Source organism: Oxyura jamaicensis, chromosome 21 (assembly GCF_011077185.1).
Source record: "Oxyura jamaicensis isolate SHBP4307 breed ruddy duck chromosome 21, BPBGC_Ojam_1.0, whole genome shotgun sequence".
Lineage (NCBI taxonomy): Eukaryota > Metazoa > Chordata > Aves > Anseriformes > Anatidae > Oxyura > Oxyura jamaicensis.
In genome coordinates this window covers 3,523,927-3,538,444 of record NC_048913.1, presented here as the reverse complement: position 1 = coordinate 3,538,444, position 14,518 = coordinate 3,523,927, and the positions used below count along the sequence as shown (strand labels likewise).

Below are 14,518 nucleotides of genomic sequence, written 5' to 3'. Positions count from 1 at the left end.
AGCGCTGCCTGCGTGTGATCGCCACTGCAATGGGATGCTCGCTGCTGGGGAGAGCAGGGTTCTGCCATCCCGATGCCCCTGGCTTGGCAGCTCGTGCCTGGAGAGCCCCAGCGTGATGTGCCGTGCGCGCACGCTCCCCGCAGCATCCCCGTTCCCCCGCCCCGCAGCTCGTTGTTAATATAAAAAGGTTTTAATCTCTTTACGGGGAGAAGTGCTGGTTATTTTCCGATGGCACCAGGCACAGCACTGCGCTGTTCTCTGCAGGAAGCTGGGGATGAATCTCCTAATCTTTATATATATATATAAAAAAGGTGATTTTCCCATTTGAGGCGATGCTCTGCAAACCCCTCCTCGTCCCGTGCCCGCTCCGGAGCAGCAGGTTCCCGGCTCCTGGGGGGTACCAGGGCTGTGGTGGGCAGGAGGAAGCGAATTCCTATGACGTGCTCACAGGCAGAGCAGTTATTCTTAGAGGGCTGGGCAAATCCCGTGATATTATCAGGGCTCCTGCAGCCCTATTGCCAGGGTTCGTCAGCATCCCCTAGGGACGGAGGCGTATATTTAGCTCTCGAGCAAGCCCCGTTCTGCGTGGTGGAAGTAGGATGGCTGGAGCTGCTTTCCTTGGAGGACGGTTTTGGAGGATGCCCTGGAGGCACTTCCCATGGAAAGGAGGTTTCTGCGTCGCTTCGCCAGCTCTGCTCCCAGCCCTGGCTCACCCCTTGGACCAAGTCCTTGAGGTTTGGCAGCCCAGGAGTTCACCCTGGGATCGTGGGGTGCCAGCAGCACAAATCCTGCTGCTTCTGGTAGCAGAGGCTTTTGTCCTTCCATAATGCTTGTGGGAACTGTGGCCAAATCCCCTGTCCACCTGGCGTGGCCATCTAAAAAACCAGGGGACAGCAGGTTCTTGGAGAGGTTCGGATCCCTCCCGAGTCTTGCTAAGCTGCTGTGCTCATCTGGCACCAGCTCTACCTTCCATAACCCACATTTGTGATGGATGGGGACTGCTTTTCAGACCAAACTTTTCCAGCTGCTCTCTTGTTCCCGATGCCTGCTGACCGTGCGAGCCATCAGCTGGATGACGTCCAGCCGCGGACACCTGGGAAGGGCCCCGGCTGCCTGGGCAGCCTGAGATAAGGCTGTGGGGAAGCCGCCTTGCCCAGAAGCCGGGCGTGCTGGTAGGGAGCAGCTTTATCAGGATGCCCTAACGCAGCTTTTGGGCAGCCTGTACCACCCAGCCTGCTGTGATGCCTGCGAAGGGCAGCGTGTGCTGGGCGTGGAAAACATCTGCCGCCGGTTATTCCACGGCCCGCGTGTTCCACGGAAATGAATTTTTCCCCGCTGTATCTGCCGGACGCGTCCTGTTGTGCAGCTTGTTTGTGGTCTTTTTTTTTTATCTCCTGTAGTCCTTCTGTGTTTTGGAGCCGCTCGGTGGAAGATCAAAGGCTGGGTGTTCCCACCCCTGTACCCGGGGAAGTACGCGGCTGGCTGAGCCCAGAGTTTCGCGGCAGAAGGAGAGCCAGCGCCCGCTGTCCGTGTGCTGCGCCCGTGTGTGCCCAATCCCTCCTCCAATCCCTCCTGAGATGCCACAGGATGGCAAAATGATGGCAAAACCCTCGAGGGCTTTACGGTCCCGGCTTGGTCCCAGCGGCCAGCCTCGTCCCAGCGGCTTCCCCGTCTCCAGAGAGAAACCGAGGCTCGGTTTTGGGGGAGCAGCTCGGTGCCAGGAGGCTCTGGGGTGCTGAGCTGCGGCCGGCTTGTTCAGCTGGGGGCTTCCAAAGCAGCAGGGAGCGTTACCTGGCGGCTTCCCCTGCCCTCCTGGGGTCCCTTGGATGCTGTCCCCGTGTGATGGGGATGTCCAGGGAGCAGAGGGGCGTCTCTGGGGCAGGTGGAAGCCGCGTTCCTGCTCGAAACGGCATCCTCCTGCCTGTCCCTGCTCTCTGGCCACCCTGGGTGCTGGGAGCTGGAAAGCTGTAATATTTTCTGGTGAGGAAGGGCGCTGTGAAGGTCGGCGCTGTGAGATCAGGCTGGGAGGCCACGCCAGGCTGCCTGGGATGGGGACAGCTTGCTTTCCTCACGCGCATCCCTCGGCCTGGAAGCCAGCCGCCAGAATGCTCGCACCGTGGGGTTTTGCTTTTCAGAAGAACTTGATTTTTATTTATTTTTTCCCCCTCCTCAAGCACGCTGAATTCCCGTTCCTGGGGGAAAGGAGCTGCCTTCCTCCCTCATCCCTCCCTGCCGCGTCCTGCCATGAGCCCCGGGCTCCGCAGGGCGTTTGGCCCCTCGGCAGGCTCGGATCTCTGGTGCTTGCTCGTGGTGCTGCACCCTGCTGGGAAACACCCAAGGAGATGGGGTCGGACAGGATGAGACCCTTCCCTTCCCTTCCCAGGCTGAAGCAATGCTGGCTGTGGTTAGGAGCAGCTCAGGTCTGCCAGCAGATGCAACCTTGGCCTGGCAAAGGAGCCCAGCAGGGATTGCTCGCACCAGCCCAGCACCCACGGGGTGTCCTCAGGGCGCTGCCGAGCCCTGCTGGGACGGAGCTGGCCGTGGGGCCAGGGCTCTGCGTGGCCCTCGCCCTCCAACCTCAGCGGCCGAAGCTGTGTGGGTACCCCTCGGGTAGCCCTCACCCCTCCAGCAGCGCAGTGGGGAGCTCAGACCCTCTGCCAGGGATGCGCTTCATCCCCTCCAGCACCGTCCTGCTGCCCTGCCTTCCCCTGCACTTGCCTGGCGCCAGCTTCATTCTGTCCCGTTGCTTTTTAGGGTTGAAAGGACCGGGGTTTTTCGAGCTGGAATCGCTGCCTACGTGCAGCACGGCTCGGGAACCGAAGGAGAACCGCTTTCCTTGGGAGGTCTGGAGAGGCTCAGAGCAGCTGCCCTGGCGCTGTGACGTGGTGCGGAGCTGCCGGGGCTGCAGCCTGCTTGCTGTGCTCCCCCAAAAGCCTGCCTCCGTCCCGAGCTGCCTGCCCGCACCAGCTGATGTGCTTCATGCTCTCCTGGCTCCTGAGAAACCTCGCCTGCTGAGCGCGGAGCTGCTGGCTGGGACCCAGTTCCCAAGCACTGAAACGGGAGGGGATCTAAAGAAACCCAGGCTGGAATTGTTTTTCTAGACTGATAATTTCTCCCAGACAGCTCGGGGAGGCTCCTGGCCAGCCGGACTTGCACTTTCTTTGCACAAGGGAGTCTCTCCTGAACTCCACCAGGGCTTGGTGGAAGGGCAGCCGGGCTCCCCTGGGGCTGCAGGCGATGCTTTTGGTGCCATCCCCCGGCTCCAGGCGTGCTGGGACAGGGCTGGAGGCAGAATCTGCCTGTGCCCAGGTGTTGGATGACATTAGGAGCTCTACGGGCCGTGTGTCAGCATCACCTGTCCCAGCACCGTCCCCTGGCTGGGGCTGGGCACCACCTCTGGGTGTTTGCACCTTGCTGCTCGCGCGTCTCACGCGTTTTGCTCTTGGTTCGTTAGCTAAGCCTCGTTAGGAGTGTGACGAACTCTCTCCCCTGACCCGGATGTTTCATGTCCCAGCAGAAGCGTGGGAACCCTTGGAGAAATCCTCAGAAATCCTCAGCTTCGTGCTGGCGGACGGAGGGAAGCAGCAGCGTGGGCTGCAGCCTCTGCGCCGTGACGCCGAGCAGCGAGCCCAGCCCCTGGGGACCCTGCATCCACCCCGACAGGAGCAGATACAGCAGCTCCTGCTTCCCCAGCAGGGTCTGGTGGCTGCCTGGCTCCTTCACACATATCCCAGGCCTTTTTGCCCTGCTTTCCAGGCGGCCTTTCCCTCCTGCAGCCCCCGTGGCCGGGGACCTGCGCTGTGATGCTTTGCCCTCGCTGCCACGCTTCCCCCCAGGGACAGCCCGGCCCCGAGCGGGGCCACGATATTTGTACGGGGCCGGGGTTGAAAGGAGCTGGCACTCGCTCGAAGCCTGCCCGAGATGAAAGGCTTTCCCTTCGCAGTAAATCTCGCATGGCTTACATTTTAACACGGTGCATTTTTGCTCCGGAGCGGGGCTGGAGGCTGGCTGCTGTAACGCTGAGCTCTTTGAGGGCTCGTGGGCGTCGTGCTGGATGCTGCTCCGCTTCGGGGTGGGAATCGATTTGCTCCACGACGTGGGGTTTGGGTCAGAGGGACGGGCTTAGGATTCGACTCCTGCGTGCCCTGCAGGGGCTTGGGGTTGTCTTCAGGCTGGTGCCAGCTCTGCAGCCCCGGCTAACGGCAGCCCCGCGGCCGCCCTGCCGTTCAGACAGATGGTGGGACCGTGCTCTGGGGGTGTCAGAACACGGGAATAATTGTTTACAGGCAGAACGCTGCCTACACGGGAATCAACACTTGAAATCCGCTGGAAGTTTGCTCAGATGGAGCGTGTGACAACAGGCAGCAAAGCAGGGATGTGCGCGGGGGGCTGCCTCCCCCCGCAAGGGGCTGTCGGGGCGGCTTAAAAAGAGAGGAGGCTGGAGAGGGGGGAGAAATTAGGAAATTACCTGGCGCTGAGCAAGCCGTGGAGTCCTGCCAGCCCGCTGGGCAGCATCCTCCACCTCCCAGGAGCTGTTGCAGGGAGGCAAGAGCCCCAATTTGTGATGCTTTAGGGTGCAGCTCGCTGCTCCTGGTGCGCCCCGTGCAGACCCCGGCTCCTGAGCCCATCGGGGACGCGGCGGTGGCTTCGTGCCCTGCCCTGGCGGGGCGGCACGGGGGCACATTCCTCTGCCTCGACTTCAAAGCTTGTTGCTGCATATACAGAGCCAGCAGCCTTGGCAACCCTGGCGGGCTGGAGCGGTGGCAGCAGCTGCCTTGCTCCCTGGCTCTGCCGGGCGCTCGCTGCCCTTTGGGCCGGGAGAAGTGCCCGTGTCCTCCACGGAGGAGCCAGGGTGTGTGCGGGGGGCATGGGCTCCTCTTTCTGCTTGCCTGCTGCTCCCAAACCCCTTTGTTTCTGCTTGCGCCTTGCATCCCTGCTGTGTCCTGCTCTGAAATGGGGTGCCCAGCTGTCCCCACGGGGAGACATCTCGGAGCATCCTCAGATGAGACCCTCTTCTTCCTTGCTGGGGTTTCTGCCCTGGTTTAAGCCAAGTGGTCTCTGGGGAGCGTGAGAGGGAGGGCTGGGACACCCTGAGCGCTGGTGGAGATTTTGGGGCTTTTCCAGCCCTGGCTGCTCGCCCAGCTCCCTCTGAGCCATCCAGGTGACTTCAGCTGCACAGCCCCGTCCCCACGCTGGGCGCATTGCTGCAGCCCAATTAGGAGATTAAAGCATGCCATTAGGAAATGAGGCTGCTGCGGCATGGGCCAGCGCTGATTTCTGCCTTCCAGCTCCTCCAGCTGGCTGTGGGGCTGATCCACCCCCAGGTCCCCTGAGCTTTGTGCACCCGATCCCAGTTGCAATAGTTGCGCTTTCCCCTTGGAGAATCTGGGGCACATCACTTAGGGCAGAGGAGAGGAGGGACCTGACCGTGCCGAGCAGAACAGATGTTGTGGGGAGGTTTGTGGAGGAGAAATGAGGATGGGGCAGCAGGCAAGAGCCTGTGGAGCTCCTGCTGGCCTTTGCCATATGAGCTAGATGTCTGGTGCACGTGGCGACGCGAGCCAGATGGACCTGGGAAAGGCAGGGGAGGGGAGGGAGCCTCTTTGCTCGTTTGTTCCTCCTGCCTGCCAAGTCCCCGTGTCAGGCCCTGCCTGCTGAACTGCAGGGCGCCTGGCTCCAGCAAGGAGCTCCGGGGCTTGTGGAAATCTGGCGTGAGGGGAGCCACCAGTGCAGAGAGGTTGGAGGAGGAGGATGGCGAGCGCCTCCTCGCCGTGTGCGCCCTCCTGGTGCTGTGTCCTGCACCCTTGGCAATGCTCCTCTGTCCTGGAGATCCACAGAGAAATGCAATCTGGATGTTTTTTGGGCAGATAGGTCCTCATCCCTTGAGGTGTGTGACTCTTCTCCACGCTGCAGGGCCACCGTGCCTCCTCCTGCCACCAGATCCATTATTTCCATGGGTTTTCTGGGCATCCCTTTCCTGGTGTGCTTGGCTCCAGCCCTGCCCAGGCATCTCCCCTCCCCAGGGAAAGGCAGGCACTCCAAACCCTTGCCAGCAGCCTGGCAAGGAGCAGGATCAGCCCAGCAATGGGTTTGGCTGCTGGGGGCTCTGGGGGTGAGGAGGCAGCCAGAACCAGCCCATGTCCCCAGCGACGAGCGGAGCAGCCCGGCTCCACGCGGCGATCCTGCTTTGCTGCGGTCTCACCAACTGCTTTTGCTCTGTTTTCTTTTGCATGTGCTGTCCTCTCCCCCTGCGGCTTCTGGATTATTCATTACTAGGTAAGAGCAGCATTTATCTCCGTTCTTGAGCCGCGGGTTGGGCGGGGGGGGGGGGGGCAGGACACACAAGGATGCTTTGTGTGATGGGAACGTGCGCTCCGAGCGCGGGTGCGTGGGAGGTTTGCTCCTCGGAGCTGCCTGTTCTGGGCAGCAGCTAGCCCGGCCAGCGGTGGGCGTTTGCCCCAAGGGTTTTCCCGGCGTGGAAAGCTCTCCCGTGCAGGTGACGGGCTGAGCAGTGAGGGGAGGGTTTGTCCCCTGCTCCCACGTTCCCATTGCATGGCTGGAACCCACGCCAGGCATCCCGTGTGGACGCACCGAACCTTTTTTCTCTGTTCATCTGCTTAATAGGAGATATAAAACGGGGTTTTCTGTGTGTATGTGCTGGCCTTCCCAGAAGAAGACCCCAGCTGGTCTTCGTGGCCCTCCTGCAGGCAGAAATGATGCGGAGCCCTCTGGGCTTTGCAGAGGAGAGGAGCTGCTGGGGGCGCTGGGTCCATGCACACCTCCAGCCCCTGCGTGCAGTGAGGAGCTGGGAGCGGGGATGGGTGCCAAGGGGAGGAAGGGGTCGGCTCAGGCCTGGAGGAAAGCACGAGGTTAATGGCCAGTTCCCTCCCAGAAGCCAAACCCACGTGGGTTTGGAGAAAAAGAAATCAATAGGATTTACAGAGGCTGCTGGAAATCCTCAGGGTCAGGTGGTCAAGCGGGGGAAACTGGGAGAGCACCGCCGGCGGTCGTAACCCCAGACTGGGAGCAGCGCCGGCTACGGCAGAAAACAGCAAAAAAAAAAAAATCCCGCAGAAAAGCCCTACAGGTGGAATATCCCCAGCATGGCTTTAAGAGTGCCAGCACCAGCTCGAGCCTCTTTATTTTGATTTTATCTTGTCTCTGCTGCTTTCCTCGGGTGTGTTTTAGGCTGTCTGATGGCCCATTCCTGCAGCGCAGGCGCTCTCAGGAGGCGCCTTTTTGCCTTTTGCAGAGAAAACGGCACTCTTGCCACTTAAAAATACATGTTTCCAGTAGTGCTGCTCCTTGTCTCGGGCTCTGGGGTCGCTTTCTCCGTGCCTAACTCGACGTGACAGTCCCTGCGACGAAGGAGCTGGGCTGAGGTTAATGGTTCGAGCTGGTTTCGCTCTGCTCCTGTGGGGCGCTGGGCTGGGAGCAGAAAAATGGAGCTCACAGCGGCTGGAGCAGAGAGGGTTAACGCAGGATTTGGGCCCGGGTCGGGAAGGAGCAGTGAAGGATGTTATTTGGGGGTCTCTATTAAACAATTAGGAGTGAGTTTTCTTTAGCCAGGGAGAAGAGAGTTAACTGCTGTGAATGGAGGCAGCTGCCTCTGCTGTCTGCCCTGCGCGGGACTCTGGCAATGACAATTCTCCGAAGGGAAAGGGAATGAATTTTAATGAAATCTTGAAAGACTTTAAATTTTCATGTTAACTTCAATTATTCAGGACAGCCGAAAAGCAACTTTAAAGCTTCAGGAAGGAATAAAAAAAAAAAAAAAAAGAAAGAAAGAAAGGAAAATAAGAGGCCAGTTTGATACATATTTTTTCAGATTAATTGATTTGCGTTTTGTTCCAGCGCGGTGAGACGTGGACGTTTTAAAGCCACCGGTGTCGCTTATTGCACCTGGCAGCGGTGCAGAGGAGGAGGGATGAGTTATGTACTGCCTAGGGCTTGGTGGAGCCATAAAAACCCCAGCACGGTGCTGGGCTGTCGGGACCGTGGTGGTCATCGCACCCTCTGGGGAGCTGGTGGGGCGGTGGGCTCATGGATGCGCTGCTGCTCCAGCCAAAAACCTGCCCACTTAATGCAAAGCCTCTGCTAGCAGCAAGCAGGACGGGGGCTTTTTTCCCCAGTTTCCAGCCAAAATCCCTCTGCACGGATGGCCCCATGCAGCCATCCCTGTCCCCAAAGGGGTTCCCGGCTGCCTGTCCCCAGGGGTTCCCAGCTCCCCGTCCCCAAAGGGTTCCCAGCTCCCCGTCCCCAAAGGGTTCCCAGCTCCCCGTCCCCAAAGGGTCTCGGCTCCCCATCCCCAAAGGGTTCCAGCTCCCCGTCCCCAGGGGGTCCTGGTGGTGCACAGCATGCTCTGGTGGGCACGGTGCTTTGGGTGCCCCGATGCCCAGAGCATCCTCGGCGCCCTGTGCTCTGCTCTCGTGGTGCAGGGGATGCCGAGCATCTGTGCCCGGGGTGCCACCGGCGCTTTGAACAAGCGGCTTTTTTCTTCCATCTCCATCCTACGCCTTTCTCCCTCGCTCCTCTCGCACGGCCCAGGGCATCTGTCTGCGTTTCTGTTTCCGATCCCCAGCAGGCTGATGCCTTGCCTCCCTCCGAGGGTGCCCCACGGGTGCGCAGGGGCTGCGCAGCACAAATGGGGCTTTTATTCCCCGCTGCTGAGAGCTGCCAGGCCTGGCTCCCTTCCCAGAAAGCAGCCCTGCTTCAGAACATAAGCAGCTATTGTCTTAGCCGATGCGAGCTCTGCTGGAGCTGGGAGGGGAGAGGGGCTAGGGCAGGCTGAGGGGGCTGCAGAAAGGAGCCCGAGGACGAGGGGGGATTTACAGCCTCCTCACCGTGCTCATCTCCCCCGAAATCCGGGGCGCCCGCTGCTCCTTTGGCACTCGAATGCCCGAGGGACGTTGCCTTCGCTTCCTCTCCAGCAAAGAGCAGGTCCTTTGTCTTGCACGGGCTGGAAAAGGAGGAAGAGGAGTCCTGAAGCAAGGCTCTCCCACCGAGCCTCCCCTGCTTGGGGCCGTAGGGCCAGGGTGCTCGGACGGGGCAGGTGCCCCCCATCCGTCCCTGAAATGCCTCGCTGCTGGTGCGTTGGGTGTGCGACATCCTCTGTACAGCTTCATGTCCTCGTGGCTTGTTCTCAATGGGATGCAGCTGATTGTGTTGGGGGGTTAGGGAGGGAGGGGGCTGGGAGCAGGGTGCCTCACCCCCCAGCTCTCCTGCCCCGCCGTGGGGAGCAGGAGCAGCTCCGCGGTCCGGTGCAAGATCCTGATGGCCCTGCTCTGCTTTGCCTTTGGTTTGCTGCGTGTTCGGCTCTGTAATCCAGGGAAAATCGCTCCATGGGTAGATTGAGGCATGGGGATGGTTGGGCAAGGGATGAATAAAGTCCTGGCCGGCTCCTCATCAGGAGGCTGCCGCAGGAACCCCTGGCTGTGCTGAGCAGGGTTTGGGATGCTCAGTTTTTTCAGCCTAATCCGCTGCAGCAGCGATCCTCTGCAGCCAGCCCGGTCTGAGTAAACTTTCCCTGGCTTCAATAAAAATGTTAGTGTAATCGAGGCTCTGCCCTCGGGTTTTTTTTTAATTCCCTTTCCTTTCCTCCCCCCCCCACCAGCGCGTCCCAGTGCCCGGCGCGCGGCAGCTCCTTAAAAGTGTGTTTGGTGGCGGCACGGAGGGGAAACCTCAAATCCTCGCTAAGCAATTACTGCTAATGAGACACTTCCTACACAGCTGGTTTCAATTCTGGCTCTGTTTTGGGGACTGTTCTTCCAGCTCGGCAGCGGAGGAAGGTGGGAAAATCCCCGCCGCCTCCCCTCCCCGCAGCACCCTCCTCCCCAAGGTGCCACTTGGGCACCTCGTTAGTTCCCATCCCAGGGGAGACAATTAACCGAGACAATTAACGCACCTCTCCAGGGAGGCTGAATTGCAGCAGCAGCAGTTATTGGCTGCTGATCGCATGCCAATTGATTGATATGTTAGGGGTTTTTTTTTTGAGAGGCAGAGGGTCATGTGTTTAATTAGCGTGTAATTTCCAAGAGCAAGGACCGCTGGATGCCCCAGACTTAGGAAAAAAATCTGCATTAACCAAAAAAAACAAGAGCAAAGATAAATTTTATTTTATTTTTGGAGCGTGAGCTTGCTTGGGTTTCATTCCTTTGTGTAGGGATTTGATGGGCAATGGATGGAAACGGTCCCCGGTGTTTGCTCCGCCGGTGGCACCTCTCCTGCCCTGTCCCTGCCCCGGGGCTGCTGCTGCCTCTCTGTGGGACCTGGGCACCAGGAGCTCCTCCAGAGCTCCCACGCCGGCCTTACAGGGATGGGGAAAACCCAAGTGAAAGGGCTTCATCTCCACTTACTGACCATTCAAATCGGGTCTTTGTTCGCATGCAGATTTGTGTGGATCCTGGGCCCCTCTGGCTGCTGGTTTTGGCAGCCAAGTGCCTTGTTATCTCGGCGCAGAGCTGCGGCCTTGGAGCAGGATACAGAGGAACAGTAGGGAGGGTCAGGGAGAGAGGGATTTCAGGAAGTCTGTGTTGCTTTTATGCGCTGAACAGCGGGAAGGTGGCGTGGGAACCCTTGGCTGGTTTCCTTGGGAATGAGGCGGCGCAACGCGGGGCTCCCCAGCAGCCTTATCGGGGGGCAAAGCAAACATCACCTCCTTGGTTTCTTGGCATCTGCAGGTCCCTCCCGGCTGGGAGGATCCCTCCAGCCCGGCTCCCTGCCACCTGCAGGTGGTGGGACCTGGCTCTCCCCAGCAATATCCGTGCCCCCCTCGCCGTTCCCTGGCACGCAGGGTGCCTGCGGTGAAGGAAGGGGCACCCAAGAACCACTCTGCTATAGACAGAGCCCCCGGGGTTGAGTCCTTATTCACCTAGGGGTCCTTCTGCAGGCTCAGCTGCGCTTCAGGTGCAGGGTTTTCCCAGAGGACATCCCCTCGGTGAGCCCGTGTTGGCACCCCCGAGCATCTCCCCGTGCGCTCAGCTGAAGGGCAGAGCGGTCTGGCTGCACGTGGGGGTGCGACAGTGCCCAAACCCCGTGGCTGAATGGTTTGCAGGGGATGGAGGTGAAGGGCCAGCACGTGTAGGTCCTGTGCGGGGCCAGGACAGGAGCTGCTGACCGCTATCATTGGTGGTCCTTGGTCCTGGGGCAGGATCCAGGCTCAAACATTGCGTCTGCTCCTGGTTGGGTGCATGGGGTGGGGGACACCGGCACCACCCTGCCCTCACCAAGCCTTCGGGGGACTTGTGGGGCCCATCCACATGTCTGGGACAGCAGGGAAATGGTCTGGGTGTGCATCCCCGAGCCGAGCTGGTATTTGGTAGCTCTGCAGGAGCTGTGTGTGGTGGCTTGTCCTGGAGAGGTGCCTCTGCTTGGTACCAGGCCGTGGTTATATGGCTGGCCACAGTCCCCAAATGTGCCATTCTCCCTCGGTGGTGCTTTTCTGCAGCACTCGGCTGTATGCCCCTGCTCCCAGCGCCTTTCTGGCCGGCAAAACCTTCCAGAGGCGAGTTCCTGACCTTGGCGCAGAGCCTGCCGCCCTCCCGTCCTTTTGGGGTCATTTAATATACAGTAAAATAAACTCCCTTTCCCCTTCCCCATGCTGGCAGCTGCTTTGTGTAGCTGCAGCGTGACAAAGGGGAAATCAAAGCCCAGTGAGATTTGCTGAAGGCTCTGGGGTCCCTCATCTCAGTTCTATTTTTGCTCTAAGGAAGGGGCGAGGTGCGCGCCCTGGGGTGGGATCCGTACCCGGAGCATCCCTCGTGCCTCTGGTCCTGGTGCCCCAAAGCTTCCCCGCTCAACAGAAGAGTTCCCCAGGACGTGTAGCACTTTTCCTTGATGTGGCTGTGCATCTCCCACACCAGGCATCCCTCTCCTTCCCCATGGTAAGGGACAAGAGGTCAGGCTGGATCCCCTAAAACGCAGCAGGCAGCCAGCTCTGCAGCATCCCCAGGCACAGCCCGTCCCCATCCGCACCAGAGCTGGCCGTGGGGCCTTGGCTCTCATTTCTGCCTGTTTTTTAAATAATAAATGAAAATCCCAAAATAACCGCGCTGCTCTGGGATATTTTTAAGCTGTTTTTTCTTTTTCTTTTTTTTTTTTTTTTTCCCTCTTCCTTTCTTCCCCGCATCTCCCAGCGGCTGCGAGCCGAGCGGGCTCCCCGTTGCCAGCGGAGAAGGCTGCACGTCACTTCCTTGGCACGGGGCCGTCCCCGGCCCTCAATGCTCACTTTGTTTTACCCTTCAGCGCCTCGGCGAGCTGTCAGGGCTCCTCGCAGGGTCACGTTACCCGTGTCCCACAGCCCATTGTGGGAGCTGCTGCTGCCGGCGGAGCTTTGGGGGAGATCTCCGCGCCCCTCGGGTCCGGTATCAGGCGGTGGGTGAGGCTCTGCTCCAGCCCCATCCTCGTTATATTTGTTCTGTGCCCCAATATTTTCCCTTTTTCCCTCCTCTGGGAGGATGCCACCTCCATCCCCAGCGTCCCAGCCGTGCTTCCCTGGGGCTCTGCATCCTTATCCAGCAGGCGATGAGAGCCTGGGCTGAGCAAAGCACCACGACCTCCAGAGCTCGCCGTGCTCTCGGCTCTCCAGCAGGTAGCTGGGTGTCTAAAGATGTTCAATTGATGCTTGAAAATGGTTATGGGACGTCTCTGCTGCCAGGGAAATAAGCTGTGCTCGATAACAGTTGCTGAAATGCTCGGCTGTTCAGCTGCTAGCTTTTTGCTCTGTGCTCTCAGTCTGAGTCCTGAGTTTTGGGTAGACCTGTGTGGAGTCAGGAGCTGGGCTCTGATTCTTGTGGGTCACCTTCCAGCTTGGGATATTCTATGGTTGTTTTGGGGGCCTTGCTTCATCTTGTGCTCTGGTTTCCTGGACTTTGGAGCAGTTCAGGCCCAGGTGTGATGCATTTGGACAGGAGGCATCGAGATGCGGAAGGTTGTGCTCCTGCCAGCGGGGTGAGAAGCTGCTGATCCTTGGTAGGGTCTGGCATGGGGAAGCTGCCGTGGCTGTGGCTCGCTCCAGGCTGAACATTTCCAAAGCAGGAGCCTGCTGTCGGAAAAATCTTACACTGACAGGGCACACGGACTGGTGCTCCTTGGCTTCTGGGGCTCGCTGCCTTCTGCAGGGCTTCTTCTAGCTGCCCGTGTAACGTTCCCCGTGGATCAGGGGACTGCTGCACCTCATCCTGCGTGGCCAAGAGCCACCATCAGCCAGGGCTGAGGGTTTTCTTGTCGTTTACACATGGTCAGTGCTGAGGACGGGGACCCCCTGGCAGGGGTTTGCGGGATGGGGCTGGAGGAGGGGACCTGGGGAGGGGGGCCGGAGAGCGTTGGGTGGCTGCCTGTTGTCCTGTTCTAACCGTTTTGTTCTCTCCTTTTTCTCCTCCCCCCGCTTTCTAAAGAACATAGGAAGCTTCTCGCTGGTAAGTGGTGGTGTGTCACGTAAAAAAAAAAAAAAAAAATCCCATTTATTTTTTCCATCCACCATCAAACTCACCGGCTAGTGTCTCTCATGTTTCCATCCCCGCGGGATGTGCCGGAGCAATAGGACCCTTCGGGACGTGTGGGCGCAGGGATGCCCACCCCGTGCGCTCACCCCGGAGGGAGCTATTGCTCTTAGATCACAGTTTGAGGAGCTGCCTCCCCCCGAAGCTCTGTCTTCCTACCCCCTTGCCCAGCCTGATGTTGTTCCCTGGGCTCCATTGGCTTGCCACTGACCTTGCCAAAAGCAAATGCCGGCCGCTGCGTCCCCGAGGGCTGCGAAACTGTGATCTAAGCACGGCCGCCTCTCACCTAGCACTTGTCTCATGCCCTGCTCCATCCTCTCACCATCACCACCTTTCCGGGCTGGCTGGGGGAAAGCCGCGGTGCTCAGCAGCTCTTCCTCGAGCTGGTCCTTTGGGTCCTGGTCCTTAACACAAGCCCTGCCCGTGCCCCAGGCCGGGAGCGGAGCGAAGGGCGTGCGGCGCAGCCGTGTGCCGCTGGCCGTGTGCCCGCTTCCTGGGGATCCCCAGGGCTGGGAATGCCGGCCTCCTCGTGGCCTGGAGGCTGGTTGCTTTGTTGGGGGGCTGAGAGGGTGGGAGGAAGGTGCTGGGCACATGGATGGGGCCGGCAGCCTGCCTGGCATCCTGCTGCTGTGTGCCCGAGCCTGATGGGCGCATGGAGCCGCGGTGCGCCGGCGCTGGGGTGGGATGCGGCGTGGCATGGGTATGAGCAGCTCAGCCTTGGTGGGGGCGCCGAGGAAGTGTTGAAAGGTGGTTTTGCTCTGCTTTATCCCTGCTCTGTGCCCCTCCTTACGTGCGACATGTGGGCTGTGTCGTGCAGATCCAGAGGTGTGCGTTGGAAACGTGCCCTTGTTGTGAAAGGCACCGAAGGGTGAGCGGAGGGACATCAAAGTTTTCTCGCAAGCCGCCTGCACCCTGCGCCTCTCTGGGTGCGGAGCAGCGAGGAGAGATGCTATCCAAGCCGACAGCATCCCCTGCTGGCTATCGCTCCCCCCAGCCTCTCAGCTGCGGGATGCTCGCAC

The 14,518-nt window shown here is 59.8% G+C and overlaps 1 protein-coding gene across 10 annotated transcripts in view; it reads left to right on the top strand.

Moving 5' to 3' along the window:
• Positions 1-14,518, top strand: part of AGRN (agrin) — a 79,430-nt gene that overhangs the window by 18,875 nt on the left and 46,037 nt on the right. For 7 of the 10 annotated variants that reach the window (XM_035344399.1, XM_035344404.1, XM_035344398.1 and 4 more), the window contains exon 3: positions 13,395-13,415. The exons of the other annotated variants lie outside the window; for them this stretch is intronic. In XM_035344399.1, the coding sequence (XP_035200290.1) occupies positions 13,395-13,415 (21 nt within the window). The remainder of the gene's footprint in view (positions 1-13,394; positions 13,416-14,518) is intronic. 10 annotated transcript variants of the gene reach the window in all.